At 40.3% G+C, this 20,732-nt stretch overlaps 1 protein-coding gene across 2 annotated transcripts in view; it reads right to left on the bottom strand.

Moving 5' to 3' along the window:
• Positions 1-20,732, bottom strand: part of tfap2b (transcription factor AP-2 beta) — a 76,522-nt gene that overhangs the window by 8,949 nt on the left and 46,841 nt on the right. For both annotated transcript variants that reach the window (XM_072245841.1, XM_072245843.1), the window contains exons 4-6: positions 12,340-12,556; positions 8,891-9,009; positions 3,910-4,051 (exon numbers count right to left, since the gene is read on the bottom strand). In XM_072245841.1, the coding sequence (XP_072101942.1) occupies positions 3,910-4,051; positions 8,891-9,009; positions 12,340-12,556 (478 nt within the window). The remainder of the gene's footprint in view (positions 1-3,909; positions 4,052-8,890; positions 9,010-12,339; positions 12,557-20,732) is intronic.

The raw sequence follows: 20,732 nt of genomic DNA, 5'->3' as shown, positions 1-20,732 counted from the left end.
TTTTTCATTAATTCTATAATATTTCTTTGTTCTACATTGAATGCCTGCAAGAAAATAAATCTCTGGGTAGTATATAGTGATAGATTTGAGTTCGATGAAAAGTTTGCTTTGAACTTTGAACTTAGTTTTCAGATTCTTTTTCAGGGGGAATATTATATTTATCTAATGAAGGCTTCATGGCCAACAGGATCTACAGACTGGTAGTTGACTTAGAGCAGTTTATTTAATTCAAGAAAGATGAAAGATTACCCTGTGAACTTGTCAGAAGTTGCTTTCCCAGATTGGAGTAAGGGGGAGGGAGAAGGGTAGAAAAACATGGTGTGGTCATCTTCAGCAGTATCTACCCTGATCTGTGGAAGTTCAATAATGAATTCAGTTTTTTTAAATGTTGTATGAGTATGTGTATTATTTATTTAGAGATACAGCACATGAACAGGCCATTCGGCCCAATGAGCCCATGCCACCCATTGCACCCATGTGACCAATTAACCTAACAACCTGTCCATCTTTGGAAAGTGGGAAGAAACCAGGGCACCTGGCGCAAACCCACACAGTCATGGAGAGAACATATAAACTTCTTACAAGCAGCAGCAGGAGTTGAACCTGAGTCACCGGCACTGTGAAACGATGCATGGACCATTACGCCATCGTGCTGCCCCATGGTTTAACTGATGTCTTCACAAGTGAAGATCATAAGACCATAAAACATAGGAGAAGAATTAGACTATTTGTCCCAATGAGCCAGCTCCACCATTCCATCGTGGCTGATTTATTCCTTCTCAACACCATTCTGCAGATTTGGCTCCACAACCTTTAATGCCCTGACTAATCACAAACATAAAAACCTCCACTTTAAATATATCTAATCACTTAGGCCTTCACAGCCGTCTGTGACAATGAATCCCACAGATTCACTACTCTCTCTCTCCCTTGTCTTTTCAGACCAGCAGAAATTCACCCCTGACCGTCCCCACGTCCCACCTTACTTGGAGCAAAAGGTGAGTTACTGCAAATCTAAAAAACACTTGATCTTTAACTATAAGTTGAGAGGTAATGCACCATTAAGCTGGATTGTAACCGCCGTAAAACAAGATACAGAACTATAAGTTGACTCTGCAAGCTGGGAGTCCATCGTTATGGTATAAATCTAGTCTAAGGCAAAAATGTCTGCAAAAACTTGTAATACAACACTGCTCTTGAACCAGAGGCATACAATTTGCTCTTATGACAAGCGGCCAAATTGTTGACGTATTAGATGGAAGTAAGTCGCGTCATTAAACAGACACGGTTTTAGGGAGGTAATTCACGAGAACGAATCTGGAAGTGAAAGGGTTAACGCAGGAGGCGCGTTTGATAGCTCTGTGCTTGTATTCGCTGGAGTTTAGAAGAATGGGGGGGGGGGAGGAGATGAATCTTATTGAAACCTATCGAATATTGAAAGGCCCCAATAGAGAAGGTAGGAGAATGCTTCCAATTGTGGGAGAATCTAGGAAAAGGACGACCACTTAGAACAGAGGTGAGGAGGATTTTTTTCAGCCGGGGGATAGTGAATCTGTGGGGTTCCTTCCCACAGACGGCTGTGAAGGCCAAGTCATTGCGTATATTTAAAGAGGTGGGTGATTGGTTCTTGATTAGTCAGGGTATCAAAGGTTACGGGAAGAAGGTAGGAGAATGGAGTTGAGAGGAATAACACATCAGTCATGACAGAAAGGCGTAGCAGACTCGATGGGCCGAATGGCCTAATTCTGCTCCTATATCAGATGGTCTAAGCTAGGGGTGCAACATCAGTAGTGGAGACATTTTTCCACCTATTTTCAGCCCAGATCAAAAAGCTCCCTATCTGGAGCCCAGAACGTTCAGTTTCAGTCCTAAATGAGAAATTAGTTCCCGTTCTTCCAGCATCTGTAATAAAATGCCGGACTTCACCTCCAGCTACTGAATAATTGCGACGTAACGGTGGTATACCTGACCTGGAAGTGATTATTATTCACGTTCAGTGTTGACTTGGAAATGTGTCCCGTTTCTCATCATTATCCCCAATTATCTTGACAAAGGCACAACTTCGTTGAAGCATTTCGTTTTTTTTCCCTGGAAGCAGCCGAATTGTAAGTTCAACATTCAACCGAAACATAAGGTCAGGAGATCGGGGAACCTCAGCAAAAAAAAATGTCGATAAACAAACATCCGGTTGGAATGAACGATTTTCCCATTATTTTTATTTATTGGAATGATCGACAAGGTGCCTAGGTTTTCATTAACAATCAATTCAATTTTCTATCTAATCGAGGTTTCTTCCTAGTGTCGTTGATTATCGTGACAGATCAGTCATTCTTTGCTAAATACATGTATGAACTTAGTTTTACAAGTGATCAGAGAGCAAAAGACCTGAGAGTAATTATAAACAGAAGAGATTCTGCAGATGTTGGAAATCCAGAGCAACACACACGAAATGTTGGAGGAACTCAGCAAGTCAGACAGTCGACGTTTCGGGCCTAGACCCTTTATCAGGACTGGAGAGAGATTATAGTTTTCCGGGGATCAACGCCATCCGCGCATTTTATCTGTTGCCACGGTAAATGCGATTTTCCTGAAAAAAATTTTCTTGGCCTTGTATGGCAATACAATTAACCGTTAAATGCGTGTATCTAAGTAATGCGTTTAATCAAAAGTCTAATTTTAATCGTTAATAAGAGAAAGGCGACGTAGCCGAAAATATTTCTAATCATCATTATCAGAATCATTGATAATTAGGTGTCTGTGGGAGTCGGTCCAAGCCTGAGCCAAACAAACCGCGACATTATATTTGAGCCTCCGTTGAAGGTTCTAAAATGTCGTCGTGGGCATCTTCGGAGCAAACCCGACGACAGAATAAAGGGTGCACTTCTCTTGAAAGAGGACGGCTATCTATCTGCGCGAAGAAAAGGGTGACCAGAATTAGAGCAACAACCAGATCGCGGTAAATAGTGGCCAATTCGGAATTCAAGAATAATGAAACATATCCTTAAACTGCATTTCGTCTTTACGTAATCGCGTCCATTTGGAGTTGCTCTGTATTCACCACGTGTGTGGTAGTGCATATAGTAGAGATGCATCGGAAATTGCTTTGGGAACATTCTAAACGCCTGTATTCATCACCCTTGTATTTTTTTTCTCTCTATGCAAAGTAGGAAGCGTCCACCGTGAAGGATTAATGGCAGGGAAGTCAAGCGCTTCTTGTCTTCAAAGAAAAAGAGTCGCCTGCAAGCAATTAAACTTCTGAGATTGTAATATCTTCTGACCCGGCGGAAAGAAACAATTAAATTCAAATCACGTCTCGCGAACATCTGGACAAATTTCAGCAAATGATTTTCCAGTTTTTTTTTATCTTTGGTGGGAATTGGGAGGATTTCCTTCGATAATATTAAAGACAGATACAGACGCATTTTTAAAATCGGTGCTGTGTTTTCGCCAGATCTAGTTGAAAATGCCTGAGTTAATTACAAGTTCGGATACTTCCTTCTTCTGGAGGGAAAAAATAAATTCCTCAGCTTGGAATGCCAAGTTAAATTAAAACGTGACTTGATTATCCAAATTAGTGTCGCTCGCCTTTTTTTAAAATACAAAGAATGATTTTATAAATTCTTTGTGGATGCAATGCCAATATTGAAACGACATTTTTCTGTAATGTGCCTACTTTTATCTGTGGACTGTAGCAATATGTTAATGCACTATTTGAAATGATCGGATATCACAGATTCTGAAGTCTTCAGTCAGGCAGGGGGTAATTTATGTTGATCCAATTTAAAACATGCCATCTAATTTCAAATATTACTTTATGTTCGTCTTATTATTATAAAGCATCCGCTATTTTAACTGGTATTTAGTGTTTTTTTTCTCTTAAGGGCAAGTAGAAGTAAATTAATGACTCACTTTGTGGCCAGTATCATGTTCTTTCTGGAGTGCAGCTCGTTGGGATCAGCGTGTTGCCTGTTCAGGTAGTCAGCGGCCGCTTTGGCGGGGAATTCCGTCTCACAAATATACCCAAAGTCCCGGGCTAAATGCACGGCCTCGCCTGCAAGACAAGACCCAAATGCTTAACCGACCGCTTTCACATAGAATCACGCGAGTTTGTGTGTAACTTTTAATACTATGTATGTCAATAAGGGCATTCGTGCTCGCTCGAGAGATACAGGGAAGGCAAATTCCCTCTTCTCATTGCTACCATCACGGAGGAGATTCAGGAGCCTGAAGGCACTCACTCAATGCTTTAGGAACAGAATCTTCCCTCCGCCATCAGATTCTGAATGGACAATGAGCCAACTCATGAACACTACCTCACTATTTTTGCTGTCTTTTTACACTATATATATAGCATAAATTAAATATATATATTAAATAAGTAGTACAAAAAGATATACGTATCATATAATTTATAGTTTTTTTTAGCATCGCACTGTACCGCTGCTGCAAACCAACAATTTCACGACAATTCAGTGATACTAAACCTGATTCTGATTTCTGCCTCGGAACATTAATGACGTCATTCAGCTCTTGTTTCTCTGCCAACCATAGTCGAGAGCCTTCGCTTTTCAATATACAATCCCTGCAACATTTCCCAATATTTTGTAATGCACACCCCCTTAGAGAGTCCAAAGCCGATTCTATGTGGGAATCAGGCTGGATTTAGAGGTTAACACGCTGCTTATAAGAAAAACTCTGACATGCACTAAATGCAACGCTCAAATGAGGCATAAATTTTACGTAATCACCCTTGGCGACTCTCCGAGAGAAGAAAGGCGTTATGGGGAAAGCAAATATTACTCGACTCATTGCATACTATGCAAATTCTTCCAAATTATAAAATTACAATATTATAATATTGAGAAAAGTAGGGGTGAGTCATGGCAGTTAAAGAGTTCGTTATTTACTTCGAGTGTGGATTTAACTTCGTTTAAGTATCTAAATAAAAGGCCTATTTATTGAAAATCGGTTGCTTGCTATACGGCCAGACAATGGAATAATTATCTCTAATGTGTGCGGAAGAGGGGAGGAAATAAATGAGACTGGGCACGTTGAAAGCGAAGCCAGTATTTGCACAACCTCCATTGCTTATATACATAAAGACGAATATTCAAGATGTAAGATTGTTTAATGTAATTTCCAGTGCACAAGTGTAAAGGAGAACGGAACAATTATTACTCCGGATCCAAAAAAAAAGAAAAAGAACACAATAATAAAAAACATATATATACATAAAATAGATTATTAGCTTAGATTAATTGTCCCAGATTTAAATCGGATTTTTATCTTAGGTTTTGCAGATAAGCTCAGAGCCCAGACAAACACATACAAAAGCTGGCTGCCGAGAAAACAGTAAGTGACCAATAGCTACCGAGTAGCAACAAACCTTGCAGGAATGTAGGACGTTATTTCTAAACGTTAAAATCATTTGACGACCTTACAAAATATTAGAATTTTTATTGCTTTTTAGACCAGCATTGAGTTATTAGGCAGGACGCTAGCTAGGAAATGTCGAGTTCCAGTTTAACACGGGGGATTGTCATGTGTATATCATGATGGTTCAGTTTTAAGTCATTGCTGCAAAGAATTTAAACAAAATGATCAGTGGCGTGTATAATGCAAAAAAAAAACGATTGATCTAAAGCGGTTAGCCATGATATATTTATTCTTGAGAAAATAAATAAATACTGGAATAAAGGGCGCTTATTGCAGAAATCTGTCGTGAAAATTTATGTACTGCAATGTACTGGTTCCGTAAAAGAACAAATTTCGCGACATACTGTGTGCCAGTCATTTTAAACCTGATACTGATTCAGGCTCTCAATCTCGGAGTTTCCATTGGGGTGATAATTGCCGTAACAACAACCTGCAAAAGTTTAAACTGTGCATTGACAATTATTCTGGTTGTCATATGAAATCAAGAGAATGATTATAAAGTACCCTTTACATTCCCCACGGTGTATCACTGTGCATGTGTCTGAATGAAAGGTGCGTTTAGGTTAGAATTTATCCTCTATTGCTCATACTCAGAAATAATAAGAATTTTTCTATATTTCTCATAGCTGGTGAATTACTAAATAAATGTAATAAATATGATTTATTATTCGTATTTAAACTCGTATATAAACGACATTACCAAAAGTAACAAAATAATAGCAATTGTATTTAATAACCTTTAATACAAGGATCCAAATACTTTAGTATTGAACAATGCACTATGAAAAGTGAGTCATGTTCAAACATCATTTAAGAGAAATTTGGTTAAGTACATGAATGGATGGGCGGGTATGGAGAGCTATGCAGATCGATGGGACGAGGGAGATTAATAGTTCGGCAGGGACTAGATGGGCCGAAAGTCCTGTTTCTGTGCTGTGGTGTTCTAACCAGGAACGGCTAAAGACTAAATTGTCACGAGAACAATTACATTGCCGAAAAGTGCCATGTGTTTTTCCGACTCACCATAAACGTATATGTATGGAGGAAAGTGCAAGAGAAGGGGAGGTTTTAAAATACAGTTTAAATAGCATAAAGCAGCTGGAAAATACCTATTCCCTATATAGCTATTGTGAGTGTGTATGTGTGTTTATTGAGAACACCCTGCAGGGAGTTCCATGCCATCAACGTTCCCGCCTGATGCTGATGTTTGCGAGAGCAGCGAAGGCCGGGTAACGCTACAAAGCCAAGCTCTGGAGGGATTCAAGTAGATAATGCTTCACCCCTCCAGCACTAAATCTTTTCAAAGTACTTTGCAAGCGATAGCTTAGACGCCGCACATGAAATTAACATTAGCATTAAAGAATTCAACCAGATACTGTACCGCTAATGAGCAATCTAATTATTTTCTGTCTTTTTAAACAATTTACCACTAATAGGGGTGTTACCATTGAAATGCAATATTCACGAAGGGTAACTTCACAACTTCTATTACATTCCCCGCACCCCAATGTATAAAATAAAACCATGAAGAGATCTGAAGAACATCAAAATTAAATAATTGTAAGTGTGACCCAGGTAGGGAAGATAATAGTTTATAGACATAAGCATCAGTGGCAGATGGGTGAAGGAGAAAAAAGTGAGCAGTGAACAGGAAATAAATAATGTGAATATGTTAGTGTCCCACATAACTGTGTGACAAACGATCGAGTCGATTTACCTTTCAGCAATATCACGGACAATTTCGGTTCATTAATGAAGAATGCATATAATCCTCGAAACTGTACTTAGAATCGTAGAGCGCTACTGGCCATTCGGCCCATCTGATGGGTGCCGAACTATTATTTTGTCAGGTCACATTGACCTGCACCTGAATCACAGCCCACCACACTCCTTCCATCCAGGTAACTATCCAAAGCCCTCTGAAATGTTGCATTCGAATCGACATCCAGCACCCGCTGGCAGATCGTTCCACACTCTCACAGTGTCATGTCTAAGAAACTACATAAAATATGTTCCAATAACAAAATGTTCCGTACGTTTGTCGAAAATTTAATGGCGTATAGCATTAGAAATTAAGTATCTGCAGCATCGTATACATACAAGCGAAAGTTATTATATTAAACGTGTTTTGGGCATTATGCCATTGAAAACGTATTTTAAATTCTCTCACTATTCCTTTTTTTCCAGTCGTGTACGTATATTGCAGGTCATCCTGTGTTCAATGGATGTCTGCCTGCCTGTGATTCAGATAGAGTGATTATGAATTAGAAGTAACAGGTCCACACTGTGTACAAAACACCTCCTTGACAGTGCACAGAAACAGCTGGAGATCAATAGATGTGTGTGTGTGTTTGTGTGTGTGTGTGCGTGTGTGTGTTTGTGTGTGTGTGTGTGTGTGTGTGTGTGAGAGAGTGTGTGGTGTGTATGTGTGTGTATGTGCATGTGAGTGTTTGTCTGTGTATGTGTATGTGAGTGTGTGCGTGTGAGTGTGTGTGTGCGTGTGGTGTGTGTGTGAACATATGTGAGTGTGGTGTGTGTGTGTGTGTGTGTGTGTGTGTGTGTGTGTGTGTGTCTGTGTGTGTGTGTGTGTGTGTGTGTGTGTGTGTGTGTGTGTGTGTCTGTGTGCGTGAGAGAGAGCCCAGGCGTATTTGTTTGGTTGGTAACTAACTTAATGAAAATGTTGTTACATATGGAAATGTGAATACAATTATAAATTATTCATGAAGGTAAGCCAAGAGTCCTTACGGCTATGGGATAAATGCATTTATAATATTTAGTGTTATTATTTATGCACAAAGTACATTGGTACGTTAATTACATAATTAATGTCATTTCTCTTGAAAGTTCAAAGAAAATGGAGAATATTCGTGAAATTAGAATAATTTTGACAGTGTGGTCAGCAGTTTTTTGATCTGCTTTTACCACAATGAACGGCTACACCGTCAAGCACGACGGAATACGACGTAATGGCATCGAATCTCGTCAAGGTGATAGATTCCGAAAATTCAACACTCAAAATTTAACGTTGTTTAATGTCATTTCCAGTCCACACGTATAAAGGGGAACGAAATAATTTTCACTCCCGATGCAGCACAAAAGAACCCAATAATATAAAGAACACAATAATAAAAAAGAAAATAAATATAAATACGTAAAATAGCTTGTATACCTAGATTGATTTTATGTCTACAAAGTGACGCTAGGCACAGGAGTGGTGACTGACAGGAAATGATAAAGTAGTGGTGGTTGACGGTGTGAAGGATTATACAGACTGTATATATATATATATATATATATATATATATATATATATATGTATAACTATATTGTCAGATAGACCCCTTGTCTTCACTTCCTTCTTCCTACCAAGTTTTTAGGCAAGGTGTTCAACGCATTGAGATGATTGTGGATTTAAAGCACCAATATAATCAACAGAGCTCCCCCAAATCCTTACCTTCTACCAGTGAGGTTAGTAAAGTGACGTTCGCTGCTTTACGCCTGCCTGCGGGTAAATTTAATCCGATCTTCTCAAGCTTTTCTCTTAACGACCTTCCACCATTTTTCGATTTGGCTCTGAAACCGACAAACGAGGCATTTTTAAACGGTGACATATCCGAGTATGGGAGAGGGCGGGGGAATGGGGCTAGAGTTTATCTTCTTCCATATGAAAATATAATATTTATTATTCTATCTAAAAACATCATAAACCCATTTTCCACAAGGTTCCAACGAAAGTTTATTAAATTGTTTATGTTCTCTAGGCGTAGATAGAGTGGATGTGGAGAAAATATTTCCTATGGTGGGGGTGTCTGGAACCAGAAGGCACAACCTCACAATAGAGGGATGTCCATTTAGAACAGTAACAACGAAGAATTTCTTTAGCCAGAGGGTATTGAATCTGTGGAATTCAGTACCACAGCCGGCTGGGGAGGCCAAGTCACTGGGTATACTGAAAGCGGAAGTTGCTGGGCTCTTGGTTAGTCAGGGCGTCAAGATTACAGGGAGAAGGCGGGAGAAAGGGGTTCAGATGGATAATAAATCAGCCATGATGGATTCGCGGAACGGACTCGATAGGGTGAATAGCCTAATTCTGCCCCTATGTTTTATGGTGTAATGGTCTTATGGTCTTAAAGATGAAAGTATCTCATCGCATTCATATTAATTTGGATGCATATGTACCCCATAATCGAGGCGAGAGGTCCCATGGTAAACGAAAGCCTAGAATTATGACATCATCCATTATGACGTCAACCGCGCACGGCATTTTGCCCCCATATTTATAACTCTGAAAAAGATTAATTCTTGTTGAACTTGGGAGAGAATTTGTACGAGGCGCAGGTATATAGTTGGGAGTGAAAGCCCATTATCCCGTCCACCACAGATACCACCATGGAGCACATCTACATGGAGCGCTGTGGCAGGAAAGCAGCATCCATCATCAAGGACCCCCACCAGTCAGGCCATACTCTCTTCTCGCTGCTGCCATCAGGAAGAAGACGCAGGAGCCTCAGGACCCACACCACCAGGTTCAGGTTAATAGTTAATACCCCTCAACTATCAGGCTCTTGAACCAAAGGGGATATCTTCACTCGGCCCATCACTGAACTGTTCCCACAACTTATGGGCTCATTTTCAAGGGCTCTTCGTCTAATATTCGCTATTTTGCTTATTTACCGATTATTGATGTGGCATTGACCTCCAGTGCGTTCAACACCATCCGCCCTGCTCTTCTGGGGGAGAAGCTGACAGCGATGCAGGTGGATGCTTCCCTGCTATCACGGATTCTTGATTACCTGACTGGCAGACCACAGTACGTGTGCTTGCAACACTGTGTGTCTGACAGAGTGATCAGCAGCACTGGGGCTCCACAGGGGACTGTCTTGTCTCCCTTTCTCTTCACCATTTACACCTCGGACTTCAACTACTGCACAGAGTCTTGTCATCTTCAGAAGTTTTCGGATGACTCTGCCATAGTTGGATGCATCAGCAAGGGAGATGAGGCCGAGTACAGGGCTACGGTAGGAAACTTTGTCGCATGGTCTGAGCAGAATTATCTGCAGCTTAATGTGAAAAAGACTAAGGAGCTGGTGGTAGACCTGAGGAGAGCTAAGGTACTGGTGACCCCTGTTTCCATCCAGGGGGTCAGTGTGGACATGGTGGAGGATTACAAATACCTGGGGTTACGAAATGACAATAAACTGGACTGGTCAAAGAACACTGAGGCTGTCTACAAGAAGGGTCAGAGCCGTCTCTATTTCCTGAGGAGACTGAGGTCCTTTAGCATCTGCTGGACGATGCTGAGGATGTTCTACGAGTCTGTGGTGGCCAGTGCTATCATGTTTGTTGTTCTGTGCTGGGGCAGCAGGCTGAGGGTGGCAGACAGCAACAGAATCAACAAACTCATTCGTAAGGCCAGTGATGTGGGGATGGAACTGGACTCTCTGACGGTGGTGTCCGAAAAGAGGGTGCTGTCTAAGTTGCATGCCATCTTGGTCAATGTCTCCCTTCCACTACATAATGTACTGGGTGGGCACAGGAGTACATTCAGCCAGAGACTCATTCCACCGAGATGCAGCACTGAGCGTCATAGGAAGTCATTCCTGCCTGTGGCCATCAAACTTTACAACTCCTCCCTCGGTGGGTCAGACATCCTGAACCAATAGGCTGGTCCTGGACATTTCATATTTTACTGACATAATTTACATAGTACTATTTAACTATTTATGGTTCTATTACTATTTATTATTTATGGAGCAACTGTAACGAAAACCAATTTCCCCCAGGATTAATAAAGTATGACTATAAATATGACTATTATTATTTTGTTTTGTTTTTTTCTTTTGGATTCTCAAAGTTTCTTGTCTTTCGCACATTGCTTGTTTGACCGTCTTGTCGTGTGCGATTTTTCATTTAGTCTATAGTGTTTCTTTATATTCACTGTATTTACTGACATTGCCCGCAAGTAAATTAATCTCAGGGTAGTACATGGTAATATTTATGTACTTCTGTTAATAAATTTACTTTGAACTTTGGCCATCTCCATCCTTCTTAATATGGCGCCGCGGCAGTTATTACAGCATGACATTACAAACTGGGCGTGGGGAGACGACCTGAGATATAAACATTAAGTGGCGGGCCCCAGCGATAGATGTAGTTCCAAGTATTACTCAGCGCAGCGGCTGAGAACGCAATCTATGCGGACGAGTTATGATAAAACTATGAGCCAATAGACAAGCAAGAATGCGATCGTCATCCATTCTTGCCTACCCACTGGCTTCCATGTTTGTGGTTTAATGGTTATTAATATGCTTTGAATTCCCGCGAGACAAAATCACAGAAGGATGGATAGAGAAATATTAATTGAAAGATTGCACTGTGGAGAAGCAATCTGTGAGATTCGCTTATGGCTGTAAGTGTAGATGAATGGATGGATGGATGGGACAACTGTTAGGAGTACAGTCAATGACATACAATGCACTTTACAATATAACTATGGTCGTATTATATTGTTCAAATAGTTTCCATCAGGCTCTTGAACCAGAGGGGATAACTTCACTAAACTTCATTCAACATCACTGAACTGTTCCCACAAGCTATGGATTCACTTTCAAAGACCTTTCATCTCACGTTCTCGATAATGATTGCTTATTTATTTATTTATTATTATTATTATTATCTTTTGTATTTGCATACATTATTGACTTTTGCACGTTGGCTGTTTGTGCGACCTGTTATGCTCGATTTTTCATTGATCCCATCGTGGTTATTTGTTTTTACTCTGATTATCCAGAAGAAAATGGATCTCGAGATTGCATTCGGTGATATATATGTACTTTGACAACAGATTTACAATAAACTTTGAACTGTGTTTGGAAGGGTTCGTTTTCTACGTATAGGACCTACCTTCTCAGCACTCCCCCCAACAATGACGCGTTCAGGCATTCTGGTGGGGACAGGCGCCTTTGGACTTCCCCCACAGTCACCTTGTACTTGGACGTGGAACTGAGAAGGGACAAGCGCCCCGGCACCGAGCAGAACACTTCGTTGTGGTTAGCAATTCCACCGAGCAGATTGTCTTTGTTCATCATCAAGGATGTGATATTCTTCTGAGGGAGTGGGACTGAAAGAAAGAAGACATAGTGACACAAGTCAGTGCTGCAGTACTGTAGGTGGGGGTATGAGTCGCAGCGGAACGCAAGCATGGGTTGAAGCTCAGGCCGAAGACACGCTGTTACACATCATGTCAAGATCGTTTCCATTGCAGCACTGTGTTTCAGCAAACAGATAGATCTATTGTTTAACTTGGTCTCTGCACAGAAAAGCAATGGTAAATGATAAAGTAACCGTGTTCTGGCCTCCAGAGGTGTAGCTCATTTTGGATGAACACCACTGTTTTCATATAATTTCCTGCGCGGGTTAATTGTGATCCAATTTGAAGCGCATGGTGGAAAGACATTCATCTCCATTCACTATTTGCCCTTGAAACAGCAATATCTTTTCACAAGAAAGATCTCATTAAAAACCCCGAAGAAAGCCTCTGTCTCGGGTGATTTTTGTGAAGTTGTTTAACTCGCTGCATGGATGAGTAGGTACTGCGAAGGCAGTAGAAACTGTATTCGTAACAAATCCAAAGGCTGAAAATCTATTTAGCTGTGTATATGGGAAAATAGCGCCCTCACCTTTAAATATAAAAAGGCAACACATACAAAATGCTGGAGGACCACAGCAGGTCAGGCAGCATCTATGGAGCGCACTAAAATAAAAGGGAACTACTTTTGAGGGTAAACCACTAGCTTTTAATGCCAGGGCTTGGTGGCTTCCAATTAAATTTGAATGGGGAACAAAACTGTGAAGCAATTATAGAAATTTTAAACAAAATCTCATTTCGTTTAAATTTTAAACAAGTGTCTCGGTTGTGAAACAAATGCTAATAACTCACTAAATGTCTTCTAAATAGCAATGGGACTGAAAACAAGCACTGTAGTTTAAACTTCCTCCTTAAATTCATTGGCACTGATGGCTGCAGAGGCCAGGTCATTGAGTATATTTATTGATTCTTAGGCTAATAAGCTCAAACTTAGTAAGAGCATCAGAGTTTACCGGGAGAAGGCAGGGGAACGGGGTTGAGAGGGATAGTAAATCAGTCATGATGGAACGGCATATCAGACTCGATGGGCCCAACGGCCTTGTCCTTCTCCAATGTCTCAGGGGTTAAAAGTGTTCTGGTCAGAGTGTTCTGCGGCTGCCTGTGGAGGGCCAAGAATGTAAGAGCGAATTCATATCCTGGGCAGGTTATTAATAAATTAGAATTTTATAAAATTATTTGTGTTTTGTGCAAAAAATTTATGGTATAAAAATTTTAAAAAGCTGTTGGCGTTTTGATTAACGTATCTACACTCGGTTCCTTTTTGTTGGTTTAATAACATTAAACAGAACTGAAACAGCAACCCAAATGGAGTATGAAAGAGACATACAGAATTATGAGGGGTATAGGTAGGGTGAATGCAAGCAGGCTTTTTCCGCTGAGGTTACGTGAGACCACAACTAGAAGTCATGGGTTAAGAGTGAAAGGTGAAATGTTTAAGGGGAACATGGTGGGGGGGGGGTCTTCACTCAGAGGGCGGTGAGAGTGTGGAATGAGCAGGCAGTTCAAGTGGTGGATGCGGGTTCAATTTCACCATTTAAGAGAAATTTGGATAGGCACATGGATAGTAGGGATATGGAAGGCTATGGTCCCAGTGCAGGTCGATGGGAGAAAGCAGTATAAGTGGTTTGACACGGACTAGATGGGCTGAGATTTGTGCTTCAGTGCTGTACTATTCTATTACTCTATGACTCTAAATGATTGTTTGAACTGGCAACATAAGAGGATTGTATACTGTTTGAAAAATACGATTACTGTTAGCTGCATTGATAGAAACCTTGACATATGTTGACATTCCACGCAAATTGTTTTCATATCTTGGAAATTACCCAATTCAGAACAGATAAAGGAGAAAATGCCGAAGATCTTAACATTGCTTTAAGTCACCTAAGAAGTTATGTCTGCTACCGATGCGCAATGAAAAGCCAACACGATCTCACAAGTGGCTGCTAATGGATAATCGTCTCAAAATCATATGGCAGGCTGTAGTATTACGTGTTCAGGGACGCACTGAAGTTTGGTGTAGGGGTCAGATTGAGGCGAAGCCCATGTAGAAGTCTCTCGGCGAGTGGATGTTTATACGGTCCAAGGAGACCAAATGAGTGCCAGTGGCACTTAGACAGGTAACACTGCAACTACACATAACCGATAACACCTATAGACTGAATGACGCCGTGAATGCAAAGAACCCTATGTTTTTGTTCTGTATTTCGTATATATCTTCACGAAGAACGTTTATAACAAAAAAAATGAAAAGAAGATAGACTCCTTACGGCTGTACACCTGCCAATTTTCGGGATAGACGGTTATTGAGCAACAATAGTCATTGGTCAAGCAATAGTAATTAATATTAAAGGACGATTTGACTTTAGCCACCAAATTATAAAAAGATTTCCATAGTTTTAATTGGTGATTTCATTTTGCAAATGTACCAAATTAATTTTGTCTCTACTGCCCCGCAATCTAAGTGATGCGTATAACCTCGATTTTCCAAATTAAGGAAATGCGCCTTTTGTCCAAAATATGTTTACATCGAAAATTAGCTTAATTTATCTAACGAATAGACAGTGAAAACATAGTAGATAGTGCCAGCTGTGGCTATAGGCTTCCACTGCACCTAACGATTTATTTAAAGAAATCCCTGTTATAAACCATCCCCCGCCCCCCAACCAAACATTAGATTCAAGTAATCACGATTAGTTTCGGTGACATCAAGGACATATATCTAGAAAGGTGCTGGAAAAGGGCCAGTTACATCATGAAGGATCCCATCTGCCCTGGTCATGGACTCTTTGCCCCATTCCCATCAGGAAAGAGGTTACATAACATTCACGTCAAGACCTCCAGACTCAAAAACAGTTACTGTTTCCCCAAGCCGTAGGGGTGATCAGCACCTCCACCCGCTAACCCACCTCACCACACCCCCACCACCAGTACTTGACCATTTCCTGTCAGTTACCATATGTACAGATACTCCTGTCACTTTATGGACATACAAACAATCCATGTATATAAGCTAACTTATGTATTTATATTTATTGTGTTTTATTATTATTGTCTTCTTTATCTTATTGTGTTTATTTTTGTTGCATCAGATCTGGAATAACAATTGTTTCGTTCTCCTTTACACTCGTGTACTCGAAATGACATCACACAATCTTAAACCTTGAATCTTGTCAGACGTCCCTTTCTCGCTCTTTCCTTTTAAGGACATGCCTGGCGAGATTGCATTGAAGAATTCTTACATCCCAGCAGTAAAAAGCAAGTGTACGCAAATCCACAGTGTCAGGGGAAACGTCACTGTGATGTCATAGCAATTCAGCTTGTTCACGTTGGAAGGTTCAGTAGTACCTTACTGTGCATTTCTCCATAAACGACCAGATTAGGTATTGAGACCATTCCATAGAATTAGATAGTTTAAATCAAAAGATTTCAAAAAAAAAGTTAGTTCTAATTACTGATCTAACTTCCATCATGATATTTGCCTCATGATTCAGCAAAATTTATAAGGATTTTGCCACGACTTGAGGACCTGAGTTATAGGCAAATATTGAATAGATTGACACGACACGTGATGATGATAAATAGGTTAGGACTTTATTCTCTAGACTAGCGCGTGGAAGAGGGAGGGGAGATCTAACAGAGGTATACAAAATTATGAAGAGTACAGATAGGGTAAATGCAAGCAGGCTTTTTTTTCCTTTGAGGTTGGGTGCGACTAGAACTAAAGGTCATGTGTTAAGGGTGAAAGATGAAATGTTTAAGGGGAACGTCTTTCACCTCACCCTGAGTAAAGACATTCCCCTTAAACATTTCATCTTTGAGCATGGAACGAGCTGCCAGCGAAGTGGTAGATATGGGTTTGATTTAAACATTTAAGCGACATTTGGATAGGTACATGAATGGAAGCTGTATGGAGGGCAATGGCCCGGGTGCAGGTCAGTGAGACAAGGCAAGTTAATAGTTCGACATGGACTAGATGGGTCGAAGAACCTACTTCTGTGCTGTAGTGATCTATGATTCCATGACTCTTCTGAAATGCTTTAAACTGAGGCCTGAATTGAGAACAGTGAACCCACACTGTTCTGACGTTTAGCTACATCAATGCTTCATACCTCAACTAACGTCACTTCAAAGTAGCTTTATTATCAAAGTACATGTATGTCACCATATCCAGCCCTGTGATTCGTTTTCTTGCGGGCACTCACAGTAAAACCAAGAAACGTGATAATATCAGCGAAACACTGTCCCCAACAAGACGACAAACAACCAATGGGCATGAGACAGCAAGCTGTGCAAATACAGAAGAAAAAAATAATTTAAGTAAATAAATAAGAAATATATATCGAGAATAAGAGATGAAAGATCTTTGAAAACGAATCCAAAACGAAACAACTGTGGGAACAGTTCATTAATAGGGCAAGTGAAGTTATTCCCCCCTCGTAAGGGGTAACTACTGCTCCTGCGGTGCGGGGTGGTGGTAATAACGATGCTAAGAATTCTCCTGTGAATACATTCTCCCATGCTTGGTCGACAGATCAATTTTCACGTCAGGTAAAGTATTTTTTTTCGCTAGTAAATTCCACCCTTTCAAACAGATAATAAGAGCTTTGATGAAACACAGCTGGACTGGAGCACCACGTCTGTTTCCAAATAACGTCGAATTGTAGGTTGTGAGGCAAAATTAATAATCCCTTAGTTCAAATTAAATCTATTTGTTTTTGCTTCTCTTTTGAAATCAATGCTATTGCCTGCGTTTGCATAGCGTCAAAGTGACCATAAGACTGTAAGATATCGGAGCAGAATTGGGCCATTCTGCTCGGCCGTTCTATCATGGCGGACTTGTTATCCCTCTCGAACCCGTTCTCCTGCCTTCTCCCCGTAACCTTTGACGCTCAAATTATTAATCAAGACCTATCAACCTCCGCTTTAAATATACTCAATGACTTGGCCTTCATATCTGTCTGTGGCAATGAATTGCACAGATTAACTGCAGTCTGGCCAAATAATTTCCTCCTCAACTTTATTCCAAAGGGATGTCGTTGTATTTTGAGTCTGGTCCCCACTAAAGGAAATATTTTCTCCACGTCCACTTCTAGGCCCTTCAATATTCGAAAGGCTTCAATGAGATCCCCCCCCCCCTCCCCCCAGGTGATCTAAGTCTATTACTTCAGAAAATAAGGAAACGCATGATTCCTGTTCAGATATTTGTCAACGGCTGCTTTTAACTAGGGAGCATGTACAATCGACAATATTAAAATGGTAGGCAGGTTAACGAATTACCTACGACTGCATTTTCGGTGTGAGTTGTTACTATCACTGATCCATATTAAAAAGAAATACTTTAAATGAACTGTTCAGTTAATAGATATTTATTGTTAAATTGCACTCATTACCATTCGATTACAGTATTACAATGATGTACGGGCTTACATCCACTCACTTGCCAAAGGTCGCCATAATGAATTAACTTTCGTTCATTCTCCCGCGGACACATGAAAAGCAGGATAAACATCTCGTCAGTGAACCTCGGCACAGGAAGTCAGCCTAATTAAACACCACTTGGTTGTTTTCTTTGTGTGTGGGGGGCAAAATGAAGGAAAACTTAATGTGATGAAGTTTCTTTAAAGTTTTTACGTGTAAATCATATGCTTTTTGGCAATTGGTCGAAAATGATTCGAAAATACAAAACATGTTTATTTTATGCAATGTTATAAGATCATTAGACCATAAGACAAAAGATCAAAATTAGGCCAATCGGCCCATCGAGTCTGCTCTGCCATTCCATCGTGGCTGATTTATTATCCCTCTCAAACCCAATCTCCTGCCTTCTCCCGGTAACCTTAGACGTCCTGACTAATCAAGAACCTATCAAACCCTGCTTTAAATATACCCAATGACTTGGCCTCCACGCCGTCGGTGGCAATGAATTCCACAGATTCGCCACCCTCTGGTTAAAGAAATTCCTCCTCACCTCTATTCTAAAGGAACGTCGCTTTATTCCGAGCTGTGGCCTCTGGTTCTGGACACTAGGAAACGTCCTCTCCAGAACTTAAAGACCATAAATTATATCACAACTTTTTCTGACCAACACAAGTTTGGCTGCAATGTGCTTAAACCAACATAAAACAGACATGCTGGTGAATATGAATATTCTGGCTGTACTGGATCGGCAGGCATTTTTAAATCTGTCAAATGTTTTCGATATACATTCAAACCAAGTGCAGTGCACAGTCCTTGTAACTTAAGATCTCCGCAGTCATTTTAACAGATTACCTACTAAAGCCAACTCTTTAATATTACCTTTTACACATATGCGTGGTAGCGTGAGTGCTCCCGGTTGGTTATACTGGTATTAAAAGGAAAAAGAATCGCACATGTTCAATCATTTCTCACAGATATACAAGGCTGTGGGTTTTAAGGGTGACTTAGCTCTGAATTACAATATTCTTAAAAACCTGACAATCTGCGGAAATAAAATTGGCTGGTAAATATCCTCACATCAGGTACATTTATGCGGATGTTGACAGGTTCTTGATTAGTGAGGGCACCAAAGTGTACAGGGAGAAGGCAAGATAATTGCACTGATAATAAATCAGACATGATAGAATGGCGGAGCAGACTCGATGGACCGAATGGCCCGATTCTGCTCCTACGTCTTATGACTAAAGAACTATAATAGCAGTAATCTCCCTGATTCTTTATTTATTATAATTCTTTGGACAATTATTAAAACAATAAACATACAGGTAATACATTGTCAATTTACGAATACCCTCGCCTAATGAGTAACATACTGAAATGAACCACGAATGTTTTCAATCATATTTATTAGTCTTGTAATACCACTTTGCTAATTTAGTTTTAGAATATCTCTAAGGCACATTGTCACGTTAATTTCTCTTACAGATCATCAATATGGAAAAATAATACTTGCTTCATTTGTTAATAATTATGAACAGATTGTGCTTTGAAACCTAATTCGACAACATACTTGGTAGCGTTCAAACGACTGGAAGAATCTCAAACCAATGGACCTTGACCAAAACGCAGCTTGAGGCCCCCAGTTCCTTACGTGTTCAGAATGTTCAGCCTGCACTCACTCCTTCAGTATCATTCCGTAATGCAATGTGTAAATATGTTGCAAGTGTATATGCAATCGTTACGGAGTTAATGTAATAACAATAATAACCACGAATGACTGAACATTTAACGCAGCTAAGGCGCGAATTTAACCAACACATTTCTAAACTGACTACTTTATCATTTCCTGTCAGTTACCTTAAGCACAGTCACTCCTGTGCCTAGCGTCAGTTTATGGACATAAAATCAGCCTGTGTATATACGTTCTCTTATGTATTTACATTTATTGTGTTTTTATATTATTTTTCAATCTTACTGTGTTTCTTGTGTGCTGTATCGGATCTGGAGTAAATATTTTTTTCGTTCTGCTTTACTCTTGTGTATTGGGATTGACAACTAACAATCTTGAATCTTGAATCTTGACTGAAAGTTTAGTGAAGCGAAGGCGCGAATTTAACCCAAACATTCCCGAACTGCAAGCGACACAATATACAGTGACGGTCGCTTTTATTCAATAGCAATCCTGATTAAGACATCTCGGTTTACCCAGCTTCGGGGGGTAGGTATCTAGAATTGTTCTAGATATTGGGATTGCACGGAGCATGGGGATTTCCAGGAATGGGCAAGCTACTGATGTAGCTAGAAGTAACATAGATGAGATTTAAGATTCAAGATTGTTTAATGTCATTTCCAGTACACAAAGGAGAACGAAATAATTGTTGCTCTGGATCCGTTGCAGCGCGCGCGCGCACACACACACACACACACACACAATAAACAACACAACAATAAAAGCACAATAAATATAAATACATAAGATAGCTTATATACATAGATTGATTGTTTTTCCATAAAGTGGCGCTAGGCACAGGAGTAGCTGTACATACCGTGATTCTGACAGGAAATGATAAAGTAGTGGTGGTTAGGGGTGTGGAGGGGTGGGGTAGTGAGTTGAGGTGTTGCTCAGCCTTACTGTTTTAGAAACGAACTTTTTTTGAGTCTGGGGGCCCTAGCGTAGAAATTACATAGCCTTCTCGCTGATAGGAGTGGGACAAAGAGTCAGTGAGTA

The sequence above is a fragment of the Mobula birostris genome, chromosome 2 (assembly GCF_030028105.1).
Source record: "Mobula birostris isolate sMobBir1 chromosome 2, sMobBir1.hap1, whole genome shotgun sequence".
Classification (NCBI taxonomy): domain Eukaryota; kingdom Metazoa; phylum Chordata; class Chondrichthyes; order Myliobatiformes; family Myliobatidae; genus Mobula; species Mobula birostris.
This window is presented reverse-complemented; position numbering and strand designations above follow the sequence as displayed.